General features: G+C 38.0%; 1 protein-coding gene across 2 annotated transcripts in view; it reads right to left on the bottom strand.

Moving 5' to 3' along the window:
• Positions 1 to 241: 241 nt before the first annotated feature.
• Positions 242 to 22,465, bottom strand: part of LOC587298 (prokineticin receptor 2-like) — a 35,383-nt gene continuing 13,159 nt past the window's right edge. For both annotated transcript variants that reach the window (XM_787033.4, XM_011682640.2), the window contains exons 2-3: positions 19,300 to 19,809; positions 242 to 1,677 (exon numbers count right to left, since the gene is read on the bottom strand). In XM_787033.4, the coding sequence (XP_792126.1) occupies positions 855 to 1,677; positions 19,300 to 19,751 (1,275 nt within the window). In that variant the 5' untranslated portion in view covers positions 19,752 to 19,809 and the 3' untranslated portion in view covers positions 242 to 854. The remainder of the gene's footprint in view (positions 1,678 to 19,299; positions 19,810 to 22,465) is intronic.

The following is a 22,465-nucleotide window of genomic DNA, read 5'->3' on the forward strand; positions in this document are numbered from 1 at the left end:
CATCTAGCATCTGCAAGGTTCTGGAATCATCAAAATGATAAGAAACTTGGCCCATTCTTCGTAAAGTTACAAGCACCATACACAGAAAGATGTATATGGGACTACCCTATATCTCTCACAGACCATGAGAGAAACAAATTTACCAAATATATGAATTAGTAGGCGGTTTCCCGGCAAATTGTTTATCATCATGTATTAGTCAAAACATATTCTTTCACATTATTGGTAATGAGAGCTTCCATTTCATTTTTTGAAATTGGGGCGTTTCCAATACTGTCCTTTACCTTTAAGACATACACTCAATCATGTACAAAATATGCACCCTAAAGGTGCTACTAAAGGGACCTTGAAAGGGTTCGATATTTAACCTACAGTGCGCATATGAACATGAAAGTCTTTAGTCTACATTTCTCATGAAATACCGGTTGGGTCACAATATTTACTTCCCTTATTCTATTTTTGTTCTCCCTCCCTGGGAATTAAGTTCAGTTAGTGAATACAAGTTTGAACATATAACACTAACCGTGAACCTAGTGTACAACGATTATTAGTTGACTGATTGAGTCACATTCTGATGTAGTCGGTGTCCTCGTTTTTATAAATGTACAAATATTGTTTCACCCAACGGCAAGCGTCTGGGTGTTCGTCCGATTTGTGTCGCGTTTGGGTATTCTTCATCTGGTATAATATCGATAATCTTTCGCGAATGAGTAGCCATGTTTTAGCAAAGATGAGTGAGACGGGGTGGGTGAAACTGATTGAAGCTAGTGTACTATGTTGTCATCGAGTTCGGAGTTCAGCAATTCCTCTGGAACAAATTCCTTCGGAACCATACTGACCAGACCAGAATACCATCAGCATTTAAGATCATGCACGGTTCCACTTTGAGGGCCTGATGAACACGACGTCGGTCGGTTGAGATTTATGGTGAGGCGGGTGGAAATGGAGGTTGTGTTGGTGCGGAGTTGACTTGACCTTACCGAACTGCGCATGCAATGAGAACTGGTGCGCGTCGCCAGCGGATGCCAGTAGCGCACGGTAGCCTTGTCGCTTGGCTTGAGGCGTCGACACGAATCTGGTATTTGCAGGACATACTTTCGGACGTTGGCGTTGAAGACCACATAGATTAGGGTGTTGAACATACTGTTACTCATGGCTAAGGCTTCTACCAGATAGAAGACGGTCAGGAACAGGGTCAGGTGCGACTCCTGGTAGCTGGGGAAGACGATGTCACGCATGATGGCAAACATATGATAAGGTGCCCAACAAAACGCGAAGAGCGCCACCACAATGATCAGAAGCCGGACGGTACGGCGTTTGGAGGATTCAGCAGCCATTTCCTGTTGCTCAGTGGCATGTCCACCTGGAACACGACGGAACCAGAGCTTGCGAGCTATCAGAAAATACGTCACCGACATGATAGTAAGCGGCAGAAGGAACTCGCCGATGACTAGGACTAGGGTGTAGGCTTTCATCGCCTTGCTGTTGGGCCAGCGCTCGCTGCACTGTGTGACGTGGATATTTTCGCCGCCGCCGTTGAAATAGTAGTCGTGGGTTCCGGAGTAAAGGGCCGTTGGAATAACGATTGCGAGAGAGAAGACCCAGATGAAACAAAGAACGAAACATGCAGTGTAAGTCGTCATCCTAGGCTTTAAGGGGTGCATTATGATGATGTACCTTGAATGAGAAAATGGAGAAATAAAAATGAAGATTAGTAAGAAAACAATTCATCATCATTGAAAGAAATAATTTGGCAGAAAAAACATAATTTTTGGAGAAAAAAAAGAACAGTACTAAAAGATATGCTCTGGGAGGGTTGTTCATCAACTAAAACTGATTTCGATCTTCAAAATCAATTTAAGGCCGAATCAATCTTAGCTTACATTGATGCTTGTGAGCAATTTCATCAAATCAATTTGAGCTAACATTGATTGTTATCAATTTGCCATAACTGTGACGGGCTCTGTAAAAATTGGGTCAATCAGCTACAAAATGGGCTCTCTTTACTATTCATACCATCTCAAGAACAGTTTATATGGGTTATATTCATCATACTCTGAATAAATATGTTTAAATTAACTTCAGTAGACACATCGTTAAAAGAATAGCCGTAATAATGTGTACCAAAAAAAGTCTATGAAAGAGACCATTATATAAGATACTAACGTTATGAATGATTGCATATGGATGGTACATTAGAATTTCTTAAATAATTTTTCTCTTCAGCAAAGACATCAATTGACATTATATTAAAGGCAGGATCTTTTTTGCACCTCCAAATACAACAATAGGCCTACAATGAGTCCTATATATAACACGGTAGTTTTTTATATTCAGGACTGCATGATCATCCAGTGCGTCACAATCATTACTCAAAGTCCTTCACTGGGGGAAAAATGGTAACTGATAATGACCGATAGTTCAAGGAGAAGCAGGTGAGGTAGGATGGATTTTTTTTTACATCACTTAAGGGCTCTCAGCAGATACTTCTCCTCAGTAGTTCTTTAATTTTCAAATTATGATATTGATCACTATCACACATATTAACGTTGTAAATGATTAAAATATGGATGGTGCGTTGGAATCTCTTAAATAGGAAATCAGAGATTTCAGGTGACAAATTCGATTGCCCGGCAAACCGTGAAAAAATGAAAAATATATTTGCAAATTATTTTGAGAACATAATAATCAGGTAAATATCTTTCTCTAAGAAATGTTTTTGGCTACATGGAACATAGAAACAATGTCGTTTTTAGCACTTGAAGTCGGTGTTAAAACTTCAAAGGCGTTTTTCTCGGTTCCACCTGTTTTTACCAGCGCGCACGCTACGGAACCTTTTACCGGGCAACCAAAGGCATGCTCCCATTTTACACCATTCCGAATGAAACAATAGACCTACAGTGAGTCCTATCATAACAAGGTAATTTTCTTTAATTCAGGATATTGCATGATCACCCAGTCTATCACGATAATCACTCAATGTCTGTCGCAGAAGAAATTTTCAAGGAGAAGGAGATTCTTTAAACACTGATCAGTAATGTATCGCAGTTGTGGTAGGATATGTTTACATCGCTTTGGGGCTCTCAACAGATACTTCTTCCCAAGTCGTTCTTCATTTGTCAAAAGAAGGTTGAATGAAGATACTGGCAAATTCCTTTATAGATGGTAAAAGATATCTCCATGGTTATAGGCTGCATTTGAATCTGAAATATAAGCTGGATACAAACCCTGGGTAGTCTTGAAAACGGTGGTTATGACCACAGAGCCTTGTAAAACCTGGGCCCCGTCTTACAAAGAGTTGATATCAATCGCAACTTATTTGCGATTGATATCAATTGCAACTATGTACATAAGAGATAGGAGACTGCAAACTTGCGATTGATTGGAGGACTTGCGATTGATTTGGATCAATCGTAACTCTTTGTAAGACGGGGCCCAGGTTGGTTTTAAGGACAAGAGAGCGTTGTTTTGCTCCATATTGAACCACTTTGATCGGCCTATTTCGGACTCTACTTACAGGGACTGCTGGTGTGACAAAATGTCATTGATTACATGTTACTGCCTGAATTTGACATTATTCACTATTGCACATTATACAACAAATATTGTATGACCAAAAGTCACTTTCAGAACGGAATACATTATCTGATTATTATTATTATTAGGTGTGCGTGCGTGTGAGAGAGAGAGCGAGATTGAAGGAAAACAAGACATGGGATTGCAAGAGTGGCAGAGAAAATTTGGTCACAAAATAGCGATGGACGCCTCAATTACATCCCTAACTCCGCGACTATAATAACGTTATGCCGTTTGATGTAAATATGTTCATGTTTATTCATGGCCCCATGGAAGACCACTACTTACTGGTGAATAGGCTACCCTGACAAAAGATTAGAAATAAATAAATAAATAAATGAAAACTATAGGGAGAAGTATGATACATGATTTTGTAGGAGTCTAATCGCCTGTTTCGACAGTAATAGTGTGGTATCCTTCAGACACCCTAGTTCTGACATCCCTACTCAAGGGCATCGATAGCCATTTTCCAGAAGAAAAAGGAGGGACAATAAGAGAGACAAGTACAGTGATCGAAACTATACAATTCAGACAACAACAACAACAATAATGATAATTTTAAAAATATGATAATAATAGTAATAATAAGAGAGTTTCTAGTAATCTTGTAATCACTACTGCCCTATAGACGCGCCCAGATAGTCGAATCCATTCACGCATGTCTTACATTCCATCCCCTGAATCTCATGTTGTCATCCAATACAACAAAATGCCCTTTGGGCCCTGTATCGGATGTAATATCTCCCGCTAAATTACCCTGCTTTTGCGCACGCCTCAAACTAACCGCATCGGATTGGAAAAAGAAGGATTTTGATTCCCTAGCCTAGGCATGTGTACAAATTAGTGTCTTTACTTTAAGAAACGAAAGAACAAAAAGACTTTAAGTGAAAATTATATGCCCAGTAGCGAGAGAAGTATCGTAACAGAAACCCGTCTTCACATTGGATAAAATCCGGAAAGTATTGGGTAGGGATTCATGTAACAACCGGAGAAAAACAAAATGACTACAATAATATGTTGCTTGAGGGTGCAGTGTTATTCGTAGAGATATTCAATGTTACCTTGCAATAGATACAACGAAAAATGGGAGCTTTGGTTTCTTTTAATTGGCCTATAATCTGTACAAGGTAACAATGTATGCCTTTACAAATTTACACCGGAGATATGGGAGTTACAACTTCAGTTAGATAAAACATGTGAACCAAGTGAAGACATTGTTCATGCTTTTATTTCATGTTAATGTAATGATTCCTTCAAATTATATTTATCCTGGTTTATACAAAAAGTGCTTGACACAGAAATAAAAATTACAGCAGATCATCTTATCAAAGTAGGTGAGGAAAACTGACTTAGATCTTAGAAAATCTGGTTTGAATTATATTTCTCTTTCACAGCTTAGAAAAAGAATAGAAATGGATCAGAAAGAAAAATAAATATAATAGTTTCCTAATCGAATATCAGAGTACATTCGAAACAAATAGGTTAAAGTCTATATTATGTTGCACATGTACAATTCATGTCTTAATAAGAAAAAAATGAAGAAAAAAAATACGTGTATGGTTTTATGAACTTATGTTAATGATATATGTTGTAAAAGTTTGAGATTGTGATGGAAGAATTAATAAAACGAGAATTGAAAAAGAAAAAAAGACAAACAAATTCAGTTATATGCATCTTAAACGGGTTTACATTGTGCATTCCGCATGATATTGGAAGATACTCAAAAAACTTGTTCCAAATGAACAAGGGAATTATTTAGTTTATATTGTGGTGTAGTGTAGTGTAGTCTCTAACAATAGTCGTTAAATATCGTTATAAACTATGAATATCTTAATTTAAAGCCTATTTGTAAAATTCAGGAAAAACTTACCTTCTTTGTCAAATAGCCCACAACCGACCAATTATAATACTTGTGTATTGATGTGTGTAGGTTGTGTGGGATGTGTGTGTGTATGTTTCTTAGTATGTTTCTCTTGAAAGTAGAGACACCGAACGGTTGTACACGACAATCAAAAAGATTATGGCGTTCATGAATTATGATTTGTATTCATTTCAAATAATTATAATAATTTTTATTATTATTATCATTTTTATTGATAAAATCTATATTACTATTATTACGAAAACAGGTTCACATCTTCATTAGATAATGTGTAGATAGAATGTGAAAATTAACCCTACCTCAAAATGAGTACAAGGACATCATTATGAACCACGGCTACAATTCACAAGACCGACAGCACAGGAGACCGACTGCACACGAGGCCGACTTCGCAATAGACCGACAGCACATGAGACCGATAGCCTAATAGACCAACATAAAACGAGACCGACAGCTCATGAGAAGGACAGCACACGAGGCTGACAGCCAACGAGACCAACATCCCTCGAGAGAGATAGAGAGAGAGAGAGAGAGAGAGAGAGAATTAGAGAAAGAAAGGGAGAATTAGAGAAAGAGAGAAAGCTAATGAGCCTGATAGTCTACCAGACCGTCATCACACGAGGGAGAGAGCGAGAGAAAGAGAGATAATGCCCACCACAACGACATCACACGAGACTGAAAGCACACGAGACCGACAGCCACAGAGACCGACATAATTCTCTCTTTCCTGAAGTTTCTGTTGGTATCGTGAATATTTTTAAGCGTTCGGTCTGGTATGATGTCGGTCTTCTGGGATGACACTGTCCATACGGATGAATGTCCTATCTCTTTAAAGGGGAATTAACCTCAAACTGCTTGTTAATTTCAGTTTTGGGGCCATTAAAAACACTATCTGAAAAATATGAAGCATCATACATTTGACATAAAGGAGGACGTAACTATTCTTTAGAATCCTTCGTCTTTCGCGGCTCTGAGAATTTTCAGGACGTCGCCATTGTGTTTGCGCACGGCCCGTTCTGTGACGTATCGCATGGATTCGACCGCTATTGCGTACGTATGTTTCCCTGCTGTAGACTGTTAAATAATCGTTAGCGGACACTTTTTTTTTTTTTTGGTATCGAAATTTTTGAAAATTTGACATTTTGCTGCGTTGGGGGGGGGGGGGGTAAGGTCATCTTTTTGAGGTCGGCCATGGGATTTTTTTTTTTTTTTTTTTTTTTTATTGAAAAAAAAAATCCAAAAGGGGGGGTTTAGGGAAATTTAGGGGGAGTTTACACACAAAAAATTACCAAAGGGGGGATTTAACCCCCCAAACCCCCCCCCCCCCCCCCCTATGCACGCGCCTGGCAAGGAGTATGGTACAAATCATAAGTTAGTTATAGAAGCTAATACAGCTGTAATAGAACACTTTATTGCAGGAACGTCAGGTTTCGTTATATTTCATGTCGGAGATCGTTAAAGAGGATGAGTGGCGTCAGTCTACTATTAAGTGATAACAATGAAATCGCATCCTTAGTGTCGGGAACTAACTTATCTTATAAAGCAGAGAAGAAGGAGTGTTTTATAGACATACTATGACGCGTCCAGTATAATAGGAGGATTATAGTAGACGTAAAATCTACAGACAACCATCCATTATTATTTTCAAATCAACTGAAAATAACCTTTGCGCACTTTTCACACAATACATATTTCCATAGCAACCAGATCATTCTTGATGGTTTATTACTCTGTCTAAGCCAAAGTAGGACGGGTTATCACACACACACATACACATACACAAACACAAATATATACAATACTACGATAGGAAATGAGAATTTAGTGGTTGCGTAGGTGAAATCAAAGTTCCCTTGTACTGATCTATATTTTCTTTTTATTTTATTTTTTCCATTTGAAATATTTGCAAAGTTGTTTGTTTTAAGTCTCCGGCAGGAATCGTACGCCAATACGTTACCCACTAGACCATGGATACGGGTAAAAGAGATGAAGCGTACTCCCGACTTTCGGAAATGTTTTTCACTTTAGCTTGTAAAAAAAGTATCTATACCTTCTCACACACTCCGGAGAACAGATACGCACAACCACATACATACGCGCGAACACATTTTCGGCGCCTCGCCTTTTTATGGAGGCTAACAATAAGGCACGCAGATCCAATTATGAGCGCGTACGCATTTTGGCGCCTCGTTAAAGGCATCAGAGGTATGCTCCATAAACACACATCACGGTGCACACACATGCAACGCACACGCAAACGCACGCAAACGCACACATTTTCGGCGCCTGAGGGGAGGTCGCTGTCAGTGCATTCACCGGTTCAAGTTTCCTGACCACGGTCTTCAGGCGAAAGAGCGCGACTCGCTTCCGGGAACCTTACGCCTCCCATCCGGGCTCACGATCATTTTGTTAAATGGATACCATCACTTTACTCTTAAATCAAGTCACTGCTTTTAAAGGAACTACACCTTATTAACACTTTTTTTTAAAAAGTAGGTATAATAGGGGACAGGTCAAGCTTTCGTTGCGTAAATGATTTAAAAAATCAGCTCGAAAGCTAGATGAATGCTAGCTTTATTTAGTTTCATTAGACAGTAAGTAAACTCCTTTTTTCAAATGATACAATATTTGATATAGTTTCGCAACATTGGAATGAGTAGTACATCATAATAAGAGGTAGGGTCAAAAGTGTAAAGTTGCGAAATGCACTGGTAAGCACTGGTATTGTTATGCAGTGCATTTCACAACAGTCCCACACTCTTCAAAGTAAGAGCAGAGCATTTTGCAACCTTTCACATTTGACCTTGTCCCTTAATGTTGATGTAATGTACATTCGGTGACTGGGAAATTATATTGGTATCATTTAAAAAAAGGAATAAACAAACTCCCTAATGATAGTAAATTAAGCGATGATCAATCAAAATTGGGTGTTCAAGCCTTTTGGAGAGGTTTATTTTCCATAGGGTTATATCATTTCTAAGTAAACCCATCTTTGTTACGTCTTATGAATCAGAATCTGTATCCCATCTAGACGGGCGGACATTCACCTTTTCTTTTAGACGTCATGACATTATTAACCGAGTTGTAAATCAAAAATTATTTGTTAATAAACTTCATCATACCACTTACAGAAACAGAAACAAGTTGAATTGTATACAAATAGTCACCTGGAAAGCTATAAACTTGAAAAGTTAAAAGTAAACTAGACCAGAGTTCGGTCACACCTTAGTTATTATATACTATTATATGTATATTATATATTACACACAGTTATGTGCATATAATATATTATTTATTATTATAACTACACAAAAGAGAACTAAGCAAAACTTTGCTGAAGATAGATTAAATCATAACTAGCGGAAAAGTTAACTGACCGATAACTGAACAAACATAAAACCCGTAGGATTTTTGGTTTACACTACCTTTTCCAAACCAATCCTCCTCTATTGTTGTATTGTATAACTTGTGTTTTGGAGCAGATTCTAACAAGCACCTCTTTATAACGCGCATGAAATTTTGCAGATAGATAAGTCTTTAGCAATAGGATTGTGCCCTAGGCTTGTGATCATGATATATTTGAAAGATTCACTATGAATTCTTTTCGGAACATGTAATTACAGTTGTAGATTTTGATTTGGGTTCGTTTATAGTTAACTTGTTCTTGAACTTGTTCTTGAACTTCAGCAAGCAGACAAATAGATTCGATACTAATCAATACAAATAGACTTTAAACTTGATAATTTCTATATTATCTTTAATCATATAATATTTGTGATAAACGAAACAAAAGTTTTGTTTTCCCAGTTTATAAAGAGATTTACATTGATCACATCTTTAACCGAGACCAATTTCAATAAAGTAGAGAGACTTGCACTGCAAAGGAAGATCTTTTGAAAAGAGCTTTTAGAGACTTCTATATGAGAAGGACAATGAAGAGATGGAATGTATGCATTACAGAGTCTTTTTGTGAATTTGTGAATAACATCGAAAACAGAAGCAGCAGCTGCTCCAAAACAGCATCAAAACACTTATATGGATGACTTCATTTAACTTTCTTTTGTACATTTTTCTTGAAGATAGAGGGTAATTCCACAAAACGAAGTTAAGGGGCACCAGGAGTGTAAAGTCTGACAGACATGAGAGCTATACAAGAATCTACTATTATTATTATAATTATTATCATTTTTATTTAAGATATAACAATATAATGCATAACAAAAACAATGATAGACATGTAAACATAGAGACAATTATTGTTAAAAATGAAATACGTGGAACCTTTTACGAAGCAAAGTTTTTTTTTTTTAATCAATTCAATTAAATTTAGTTATATTTGGCATCCTGAAAATATCAAGTACAAATCAAAAATACAGAATGCACAATAGGCCAGGGCCCTTAAGGAGCAACGTGTGCTTGTAAATGAGAGTGATAGCACATACATGAGTCAGAAAGTGTTGGAATCAACAAGATAGTGATATGTTTGGAGGTTGTTTTTTTTTTTTCAACCTTTGCACTTATTTGAAGAAAAAAGGACAGCAATAAAATGGAAAACTTTTATAATAGCAACCATTATTCTCTTATATATATATTAACCATATAAATACACACACACAAACACACACACGCATATATGTTTATATATCTAATTACAGAGAGGGAGAGTAAAAAACAGATAAAGATGTATCCTTAGGTACTAGAGCTTCAAGCGATAAAGCGACGCCACGCATTTGGCGTTCAAAGAATACTTGGCCGGCTTTCCTCTTTCCAAACGTGTTCGTGTCACGTTCCTATCAAAGCCAAAGAGCTCGGCCGGTTTCGAATTTACGGACACTTTCATCAATGCAAAATTCTCCTCGAAAACATACATTGCCTTCATTGAGTTTACCGTTTTCGTCTGTAATCGAACGCACCTTGTATCAATTACGCGCCGCGTTGACAACGCCTATAGGTTGGGCAAACTTGTACGAAATTATTTGTGACGGAATCGTCTAAATGCCAAAAGTTTGTGAAAAAGGAAGTGTACCCTTTACCGGTTGCCTGATGCGAGTGTATTTTGATACTTGTGTGTCGTTGAGATGATGAATCGGTCTAGTGTTTTATTGTATAGACATCTTGATGAGATCAGAAATGTTAGGGTTTTCTTATAAATTTCTTTGCGCTTGGGGTGCATTCGGAAGCGGACAAACAAGAGCAATAAATAACGCTCGAGCTGTGATTTATCGCGTTCTTTCTCTGCTGACTTCATTACAGGTTTAATTTCCTGTGTTTTGTTGCCAATTTTATGGTTCCTGACGAGATCGATGAGCCTGATAAACCTTCTTCGAATTACCACACCTGACAAAGATGACCCCCTGCTGTTACAGTTCATACTTTCGGGGTTGTTTTTGTTGTTCAACTTTCATCTACCTGTCCTATCGCTTTTCTCTCTCTCTCTCTCTCTCTATCTCTCTTTCTCTCTCCATTTCTCCCTCTTTGCAAGTTCTCCCTCCCTTCCGTTGTGTTCTTTCCCATTCCCTTATACATCTTGTTATCTCCATGTCTCGTGCCTCTCCCCGTCCCTCTCTCTCTCTCTCTCTCTCTCTCTCACTCTCTCTCTCTATCTCTCTCTCTCTCGTTTTCACACTCTTTATTTATGTCCATTTATTCCCCCATTCTCTCTCTGTCCATCTCTTTGCCCTTTTCTCTCTCTTTCACACTACCCATGTCCCCTTTTTAGGTTAAATCTGGGGGGGGTTTTTTTCTTTCAATATAATTATATTCTTTCATTTTAGAAATAAATTGTCTTTCTTCTATCGTTCCTCTTCCGATAACATTTTTTAAATAATTCTCCTTATTAGCATTCAACTCACGCTTATTCTCCCATTTCCATTTTCACTCTTCTCGCTTTTACTTTTCCCTCACCTCTCTCTCTCTCTCTCTCTCTCTATCTCGCTCTCTCTCTCTCTCTCTCTCTCTCTCTATCTCTCTCTCTTTATATCTATCTCCCTCTCTCTCTCTCTCTCTCTCTCTCTCTCTCTCTTCTTCCCTCAGTCCCGTTCTCTCTCTCTCTCTCTCTCTCTCTATCTCTCTCTCTATTTACGCCATGTTCCTTTCATTTTGTTTCAATCTGTCGTTTCGACAGTAGAGAGAGAAAGGAAATGTGGTGGAAATGACATGCTGGGATATCGCTGTCTCTTTTCGAGCACGGATCCGCCTTATTTCTCTATATACCCATCACTTCGATTTCGCTGAAGCAATCAGCATAATCATTGGGTTGCGATGATCCTTCCCGCTCGCTTCAATAAATCCCGTCTGGCACGGCTGGAATATGACTTCGTCGACGTGCCCACTGCTTCGTCCTCGCCTGGACATCCAGCGTTCTCCCTTCCATTGCGTCAGAAGAAAAGGGGACGTCGGAAAAACATAACGATATCCAATATGCGTGTACGCGCGCAGACGGTCGAGATTGACGTATCATCGCTCAGCTGTCAACATCAGGAACTGCGAAGGCGGGAGAAAAACAAATTACTTCCGAGAAGACATTGTCCTTTTGAAAAGGCGAAAAAAAAATTCCTCGTTACCTTCCAGGGGTTGCAAAGAACATTATATGAAATTAATATCGGGAGGGAAGAATAATGCTCGATGCACAGGAGGCGCTATCTGAGTGCGTCAGCGCTGCGTCAGCGCTGCGTCAGCGACGGTACGTCTTTGAGTGCCCATGTAAGAGTGACAGTGTACAACAAGCGCTTGTACTTACGCAATCAAAATGACGCCTCGTGTGCGATGGGTTAATGTTAATATTACACGACTCAGTCATTACGCCGCCGACTTGCGTTTCATGCGTCAAGATCAAATCCAATCCAATTCAGAAATATGTAGAGCGCCCATATCTAGTTGCCTAATCAAAGGCGCTGATAAGCTTAAGACTTGGCCTTTATGTCAAGCTGGATTTTCTAGGCATCCCAAGCTACCACAGGATTAATATCAAAGAGCTTAAAAAAATAAAAGAGAACGATCAATTAGACGCCAAATCCAAAATAAAAGGTATTTAGATTATTTTGTAATGTAACACTTCAACTGATATGTTATTAGGGATCTCTAGAGGAATAGTATTCTACAGCGAAGGCCCTCCATGAGCTCAGGTTCTCTCCCCCTCATTACTTCACCAGGAGCCGCTGGTGAAAATCGAGTTCATATAGTTTCGAAATCATTTTGTAACCCATCGGTGATGAAAACGATTCTGTAATATGCCATAGTCATTAATACAGCCCACCTCATAATCATCTAGTTCATTCAATCCAGTCAACAGGCCCATGGCAGTTGAAGATGATCAAATTCGCCAGTGGCTTCGTATTTTTCGAGCCATTTAGGTAAGACTAGCTGGAATCATAGGGAAGGGGAGGGAGGTGAGTGGTAGGACGACATTTCCTTCGTTAAGGAAAATTATGATTCACGCTTTCCATTCTTTTCCTTTTATATCTCTTAATCTCTTTACCTGTCTCTTTCTCACCTCTCTCTCCATTTGTTGGTTATTCCTTCGGGTAACGTGCCCGCGTACCCACGCAGCTCCTCCATTGAAAGTTAGGGACAACCCCGGAAATAAAGTGAGGATAGAGATAATACTTTGTCATTAATCAACGCGCTTCTTCTTGTTTACGGTAACTTTAATACAAAATAGAATAGTTTAAATTGGCCGTCTGACGAAAAATAAAGGGACGTTTCCCTTTCAGTCCTTGGTAGTACACAGCTACATTACAAATAAGAAGAATGTACTCCGATTGAAAATAAATTTGATATCTTTCTTGTTTGTTAGGAGTAGTATCACATGTGTTTCCCGACCAAATTGTCCATGATTCCAAATTGAATTTGATTGTAATCACATGATCACTATATAATATTACCATTATGACGTTAAGCTCTGCGCATCCTTTTGTTTCTTCATCAGACTAAGTCTATATAAACTACTTTTTTTTTCCCTCGCACGAATTTTAATAAGATTTAATTCAAGCTTTATAAGGGAAACGTTAAGAAAACTTCATACAAAAAGAAAAATTGCTCTTTCGGTTTATATGAAAGCAATTCCAAGGTCAAAAAGAAATAAACTGTTTCCTTAGTTTTGTTCTCTTTACTCATCTGCATTCTGGTGGTAGAAGACAGCTCTGTGAATAATGGTTTCGTCATGTCTGGATTTCAAGAATGTTCACGGTATTGGATTCATACGTTACAAAAACAAATCATGATTACTGATTACTTCAGTTATAAATATCTAACGAATGGGAAAATCCCTCAAGAGTTTTGCAATTCACCAAGAGGGTTGTCATTATGTTGTTAAGTCTCAAATCAAAAAGGAAAATAGAGTATTTAAAGAGGAAATGAGGGAAATAGATTTGTTCGGCCTTATAGATAACTTCTACCTATAGTTATTGCCCGGCTACAACTTTTTGAGACCATTGAAGTAAACTGATAGATTTCATTTTGGACTTCTAAAAAAAGCATTACTACGAAAACATTTTTTAAATAAAACTTACACAAATTCTACAATACAAAATTACTTTACAAAAAAATAACATTACAATAAGGCGTATAATATAAAGCAATGTGAATCGTGATAACTTTCATTTTGCAGAGAAAGTTAGCGAGAGAGGGAACAAAAGACTACAACAATGACAACAACCAAAATTTGAAGGACGCGTGAGTAACAACGTGTCGCAAATATAATTTTATACGTCATAAACATATTTACAGTTTGAAATATTTTGCGTAGTTTTTTTTTTCCTTTCAAGAAAAAGTTATGGTTTCAGAGATGAAATACCTCTAGAGATGAAATACCTCTTTACTCTTTTTCTAAAATATTTTGTTTTCCTGTAAAAGATACCGCACAGTAGAAGAGGCACAATAATTCGGAAAATGTAATGATTTCCACCACTTAATGGGCCTTGGAGTACATTTGTAGTGGATGAGAAGTCGATACTTTAAAAAAAATCACCGCCGCAGAGAGGACGGGAATTTTGTGGAAATTCGACACGGGATTTGTCGTCACGTTTCTTTACAAGAGTGTAACGCGAGACGACAAATCTGTTCATCGACGTGTATCACACTAAAAGTCTGAATAGAATATAAGATTTTAACGCATCCGCGATCAAATTGAAGAGCCATTAAAGAGATTGAATCCGACCCCCCCCCCCCCCCCCTCCTCTAGATTAAAAAAAGGTAATAAAGATAAGGACAAAAAATGGCTCTTCAAGAAGAAAAACGAAAGTGGCGAGAGTCAAACCTGGGGAATGAAAACAACACCAACAACAGAGAAAACGTTACAGACGTATCACTTATGTCGAGTTGGCAACGTAATATGAATTTCAAATGAGTAATTTATAGGGGTAGTGGTTATTTTGAGAGGATGTTCTGCCAAGATCAGAAATATTTTATTCATGTTATTACCTTGGTCACGAAATCTCTCTCTCTCTCTCTCTCTCTCTCTCGCACAAACACACACACACAAACACACACAAACACTCTCTCTCTCTCTCTCTCTTTCTTTCTATGTCTATTTACCTCCCCCCCCCCCCCTCTCTCTCTCTCTCTCTCTGTGCGTGAGTATGTGCGATTTGTGGATGTGTGAGTGGTTTTCGAAAGCCCAAAACTCTCAAAATGATATACATTTTCAATGTTTTTGTCGTTAAAAAGTTGATGCGCTCTTACTTGGATTTTTACTTCTTTTTCAATTTGTCTTATTACATATTAATGAAAGAAAGAAGCGTAATGTCTACGATTCAAATATCTTCTGTTACATTAAGTGGAATACGGCGTAATTTTGTATCTTTATACCATCTTACTTTTGAAGAAACTGACACCTTTTTTAAAACAAAATAACAGACGATAACTTGTTTTGATCTTGGAATTTCGGACTATATTTAAAGCGATCTGCGTCAAAACCTAATCAATAGGTGTATCTATTTATTCTTGAAACTGCATCATTTGTGAGTCCTTATTCAGTACCCGGCAAAAGTATGTATCATACAAGCCACAAGCGTTTATTTATGTCCATGACTATCCCCACATTGTCTCGAAAATAGGCCTACGCCATTTCTTCATCTACTCCACTCTTCTTCTATTTTGATGTCAAACATGGATCATCAATATTCTGGTTTGTATTTTGTCCATGTAAAGAGCTATGTCCTCTGGCCATCTTTTCATATTTTTTCCCTCTCCTCATGATGCTCACCGAGATGAAGATCGTGAGAGAAGACGGGGAAATGTTATTCGGTGGCGTATCACATTAAGGTATCACCAGAGCTAATACTGTGTGGTATATGGCCTTGAGTGCCCCAGGGTTGCATCATATACCCCATCTTCTTCTTTGCATCGTACCCGCGAGACGAGGGCTTGAAGTGGGAGGAAATAGGATGCAGTGCCGTGCAAATGGAGAAGAGGATGCTCGCAGACGGGTTAAGATATCCACGTGTTTCTCTCAAGAGCGTAGGTGTTGATGGGGGGGGGGTCAAGATTTATGTATCCACCCCAATTATGTACCCCCGCGTCCTCTCCACTCATCGACATTTCATTGATTTCCTTTGTGAAAAGAAGGAATGAAGAGATAGACGTGTCGTGGTATAGTGGATCATTCATTTCGAAATCAAGCCAGGTTTCATAGTCCTTCGGTATGTCAATTTTTTTTCCCCTCTCCATTTAGGTGTACATGGGTAGCTAATAGTAATATGCTAGAATCTCCATATTTGGCCATTCGGATACAACATAGGTAACAAATTTGGAGTGCCTGGAACGTCACGGCGTGACGGACATAATTGTGATACAAGAGGCCGTTTTTTATTTCTTTTCATCATTATCATAGCTATTATTACTATTATCCTAATTATCATCTTCATTATTATTATTTACTACTACTACTACTACTAATATAATAACACTGCTACTACTACTGTTACCATAATGACTACAACTACTGATGATTGTATTTATTATAATATTTAGCTCGGCTTTTTCCATGATCGTAAGCCAAAGAGACTCGTAAAAGTAAAAGGTATTACATGTTCATATTGTTGGTAAACAAAAAATTGGTTGAGTTAGCTGCTGTAAATTAGTAGCTGCTTGAAATTATATGTTGGAAAGTTTCGGAATTGTGTTTTTTTTCACCAAGAATTGTCCCAGTGTGCTCTGGTAACGGGTATGGTGTAAGCTGCATGGCCGAAGCTGCCTTCAAAAGTTCAAATTCTAAGTCTAAGAAGACATAATTTAATTGGCTGTTTGATTTAATTCTTTGTCTAGTTGCTTTATTTTGAGAATTAATAACATTAATTATAATTTCGTTTACCCAGCGAAGCCTCATCAGTGTTCTTCCTTAGGGCACTGAGATTATTTTTACCCCAGCAATTGCTAAATAGGCCTACTCATCATTTTTGTCGCAAAGCCCACCATGAGTGCTTTCGAACAATAATGTGTCTCGAGTAGACAGAAACGAATGTATTTTTCATAAGCACAGGACGTCTTTGACATAAGTCCGCCAGCGCTTTTGTCATTGCTTCCCGCAGAAATAATGATTTGTGGTTTTAAAAACTGCCCTACTGACCTTCATTTTGAGGACCAAGGAAATATTATATTCATCATTTTCCGTTTTTTCGTCTAAAGCTTATCTGACAAATCTCATGAAAACGTAGCCATTCATCGTTTTTAACGTGCTAAATGCAACAGTTTAGCTTACATGAGATGGGTGGATATAATAAAAACGTTTTCCTAGTCATGCTATTGCGTTGTCAAAGAACCTGTAGCGATGCAGTTGGAAAAGTTGCTTGTGTAGCACATAAAAATACGTGCATTTAATGTGATTTGGGGGGTTTTAACGATATACACATGGTCTTGCTCGAATCTTTCTATCGGTCTTATTCGAATATGAGGACATTAGAAGGGTAATCTTTTTCAGAGGATATCTCTACCATATTCTTTCACCAAACTGACGGCCAAAGATTGTCAGAGCTCGCAAATTAGTTTTCACCTGTACCAGAACTCAGCCTACACTTTAAACTGTAACGTACGATGTCTGTAAAATTTGAACGGATGACGTAAATTAGGGTAAAACATTAAAGGTACTTTGTCCCATTTGCAGGTCAAAAAATTAAAAGGTTAAATTCCAATAACATTTGAAAGACAATACTTATTTAGAACTTCCCTCAAAACGAAAGGGTTTGAAAATGGCTTATTATGGGAAAATAACGACCATTTGTTGTCGAATCGACATTATAGATTGCAATCACCTGAGTAATGGTCTGATTTTCAGACCCTTGTACCGAACGTTTTGTGCCGTACAAATATTCAATCAGTTAAATTTTGTAGTGGGTTATTGATGTAGACAAATGCTCATGTACCTGTTAAAGCTCATTTTGTGTATTTTATTACCAAAGAAAACAATGTCAGTCAGTCGCTCAATAGTGTCTGACAGGGAAGTCTAGACAATAAACGGGTTTTCTTGCATAATTTGAACACGCGGACACTGCTAACGTTTAAATTTCACAGATAGGAAATTCATGACATATTCGTAATTCCTGCAAAGTTCTACAGAACTTGGTGTTGGCTGCAAAAGACATATATATATATATATATATATATATTTAAAACACATGGGAGGATAAAACGAAACCCCAGTTTTAGTTTCTCTAGAAACCTGTAGTTTTCGAGATATCAAAGTTTTTTTTTCAATGTCTCTTCTTTTGATTATTATTATTTGAGTAGGGAAGTAACTCAGATATATGTGATCATATAAATTTCAGGGCAAGGATATTGATCTTTGTTTTGCTCTTTGACCTTCTTGCTTGCACCAAGTAAACGTGACATATTTTAGTAAAACCAATAACTTCAACCCAAATGGTGATCACTTTGTACGTGTGTGTGTGTGTATGTGTATTGAGTTTTTACAGATGTGTTTCAATCAGATATGATTATTTACGTCTGGGGAATGACCTTTACCGTCACCATCCGAAAGACGTGACTCGGTTTCGAACCTGCGTCCGCGGCTGAATCAATTTGTAACTTCCACTGTTAGCTGGATTACAGGCGCACGCCACAACTCCCAGTTCGCTGGGGAACTGCTAGTTTATACTGTTAGTATCCGCTAATTTGTACAGTTAGTAGGAAACCCGAATAGGTATATAGCTCTCATATCTATAACTCCTGAAGCCCTGAACTACAAAATACAAAGTTCGTCTCATTTATATGCTTAAGCACTTCATCTTTGAGATAAAGAGAAATATGTGGACGTCATAACTATTCGTATCGTGACATGCTCGAAGGGATGAAAACCTTGCATGGCAACAGGTTTGTTGTAGGATTAGATTACAATCTTGGTGTGTTTCCATTCGTAAGAAGGGTAGTTCATATCTATTTAAAGGTCTATCAGATTGAATCAAGGCGGTAGGCCTATCAAGAAAAATAGGGGTAGACGTTGCTTTTATTCTTGGGGGCTTTTTTTTTTTATAAAGACGTGTGAATTCGGAGCCTCTATAAAAAGATTCAAATGCATTGTTGTTCATGATTTATGTTTAACGCCTTCACGACATGATCATGTTTTAAGTATAAGTCTTTGTTGGATATCCTTTTCATGACAATCTCCTTATTGATAAACATCTACTAGACTAAGTCTAGATTGCATGGTTATATCCAATGAGCTTCTTACGATATCGAATTGCGTGTAATTAGCGTTGAGCGAGGTCGGGCTATTTTGCACAGGTTTGCGCCAAGGGCCAGACGGAAGTGTATTAGGTTTATCGCACTTTACTTCTCTTATAGTTTATAATACCTGTACCGACCCCCCCCCCCTCCCCCCGGCCGCCCTTCATAACTTAATACCTTACCTGTCAATAGCGATCGCCAGCAGTGAATTGATCGATACATAGAATGACGTAGCCTTCAAGAAGCCGACGGTCACGCACATAGCCTCGCCGAAGGGCCACGTCTGGTGCAGGTAGTAGAAGAAGTTAAAGGGTGCCACTACCGCGGCAACGATAAAATCGGACAGCGCTAGATTCCCGATGAGGAGATTTGTTGTCGTGCGCATGCGTCGGAAGCGGTAGATGACGCAACAAAGAAGTAGATTCCCGATCCCGCAAACGGGGATCATGAGTGTGTAGCTCAAGCCCAGTGCAGCCTTGGCCGCCATGTGGACCCGGGGGAAGAGCTCGCCGTCATCGCTGGGTGCCGAATCGTCCGAATAGTCGTAGTGGTCCTGGACGTGCGTGCTGGGGTTGCTGAAGTCGTTGTAGATGTGGGTCATGTTCGTCGCTTTGTCGATGAGGGGGTCGTACATCGTAGCGGTTGTCGCTTTCACTCACGACCGAAGAAGATGTTCTTGCCTTGACGCACTCCTACATGAAAACAGAGACAACAAGAATTTAATCATGAGCGAGTTATAATGAGATTTTAAGAAAAAAATCGTAAGAAATACAGACAGTCAAAGCTGTCTATAAAGGCTACCAAAGGGAAACAGGAGAACTTGGCACTTCAACATACATTTCTTTCCAGAGGGAAACAATATAGCTGACCATGGTAGTCAAGTGGCCTTTATAAAGAAGTGGCCGCTAAAGACAGGCTCAAATTCCACTTCCCCTTCCCAAATTCATGCGGTCCATGTATTGACAAAACACATGAAAGAAAGAAATCCACTGAAATGTCGTGCTCCTTAAAGAGAAGGTTGAGTTTTGTGAAGAGGTGAAAAATAATTTGTGAGCGTTATCATTCTTATTATGCAAGTGTGGAAGAACATCAGATAAGACATGTTCCCTGAAAAGCATGGCTCTTCAAATGACTTCATATTCTAAATATTTCATGTAACATCGTAAAACTCGGGGGTAGGATTTTTACGCCACGTGTTCATGTAGTCCCATATACATCTTTCTGTGTACAGTGTTTGGATTTTACCAAGACTTGGCCAAATTTCTTATCATTTTGATAATTCCAGAACCTTGCAATACACACAAATTCTTATATGCCAGATGATCAACCATTTCTGGTCGATTCCACACCGCTTCTTTCACAATGCAATCGCATGACCAGAACTCAACTACATCTTTAAAGTTTACACTATCAATTAACAAAAGATGCCTACAATATCTAAGTTATCAACGCATTATCATAGTTATATCATGATGTATGGTATTTGGAATGCAAAATAAAGAGTGTAGACGTGACTTTGAACTATCGACGCCTTCACTAATTGCAGTAAATGTTATTTTACGTAAGAACGTAATCGAAAGAGACGCATCATGTGCTATGGGGCATTGCTGGATCCTATAAGTCAATTTTCATTACGTACACTAAACAACTAAATTATTCATACTCCTTGTAAATTTGATGTGTGTTTTTTTCGTAACTCAAGAATTAAATGTGGACTGGTTGAATTAGTGCCTTTGTTGAATAATTTTAGATGTAAGGTTTAATATGTCATATTCTCAAGAAACAGAAATCGGAATGCATAAAACTTTGACATACTTAAAAAAATTACAAAAATTGGGAAAGGTATGAATAATTTACTTTTCAAATGTATTTGAGATTGTGCACACAGTGTGTACGGACAAGCACTGAATCCAATGAACGGGGTAATGAGCTTAGAAACATTGTATTAAGCGGAATATTATTTGTTATTTGTTGCAACCGTTCCTCATTCCTTTCATTCTGGTCCGTCTCCCATCATCATCTAGCTCCTTGCTCTATGTCTCTCTCATGAAAAAAATCCAACTTCCCCTATCGTAGAATTTTCAGTTTAAGGGCCAATCATGCTGATTAAATTATTTGCCTTTTTCTTTTCTTTCTTCTTAAGTTGGAAAACCTTCATGGTCTCTTGTAAGTCTTCAGTCTTCAAAAAACTTAGTTAATCCGAACAATTAACGACCAGAACTTTGGTCAAAACAAGACAGCATTGTTGTAACGGTATGAAATCAACTGAAATAAATCTTCAAAAATAAATACAGAACGTCAACAACGTCATTAACACCGTGGTACGGTTTTAGCATTTTAGCATTTGATGTAAGAATCCATGTACCTTTTTTGTAGGTCTTCCATTTCAATGCTTATACAAAAACAAAAAGTAAACGAGATCTGTTGTTAAAGGTAATACAAAGTTTTTGGGAAAGTTTTGAAAATTGGGTGGAAAATGATTCTTTACAATTTGGATGCCCCTGTAGATGTATTATAAGCACAAGAAAAAGTAGCCCCTAAAACACTTCTCCTTTCGAGACAAATTGAACATAAATATTTACCGGTTTCTCGGTAAATTTTGATAAATTTCAAATAGCGCCTACGGCCGTACAATGGTAGCTGTGATCATGAAAATCTCAGAATATGTGGTTGTGATATATAATTTCCAAACGGGAATAGCTAATTGGTCGATTTTAGTCAAGAAAAATTGTTTTATAGCTTAATTAATATCTTGACCTTGAGAGGGGGCTATATAACATAAGAGTTTATTATTTACAATTTCATAATTTTAGACTCGATTTCAACCGCAACAACGATCCATGAATATTGCAGCATCGCATAAGCTTCCAATATGTTTATTTGAACCAAATTCATGACCCCGTCCCAAAATTTTGTTTTATATATTGTTATATTATGTAATAATAGTCATGGTAGCAGAAAGGCACACACTTGTGAAGCTAACTATTTTTTCATGTCCAAGTTTTGCTTTTTTGACAACTTTGACATCGTGTAAAATATGGAATCATGTTTATTTTCCGGTAGAACCCTGACTGTTGTTCTAGTTCTTCTTATGTTTATATCAAAGAGAGAATCGGACACTGACAAGCAAAATCACGACCAAAACGTAAACTTGTCTACTTCTTATACCGTCATCCCTCGCGAAAGTTCGTAAGACACGCACACAGAGTGCCATAGTTCATTGTGAAACAGGTATCACTAGCTTTTAGTTTCGTAATCAATTTACTGACCATTATTGCGTCGTAATCCCTACCATTCAATAACTAAAATGTATTGCTGAGCAGGTTGACTTGCATTAATAACCATAGG

Source organism: Strongylocentrotus purpuratus, unplaced genomic scaffold (genome assembly GCF_000002235.5).
Source record: "Strongylocentrotus purpuratus isolate Spur 01 unplaced genomic scaffold, Spur_5.0 spur5_scaffold_4, whole genome shotgun sequence".
In the NCBI taxonomy this organism is placed as follows: domain Eukaryota; kingdom Metazoa; phylum Echinodermata; class Echinoidea; order Camarodonta; family Strongylocentrotidae; genus Strongylocentrotus; species Strongylocentrotus purpuratus.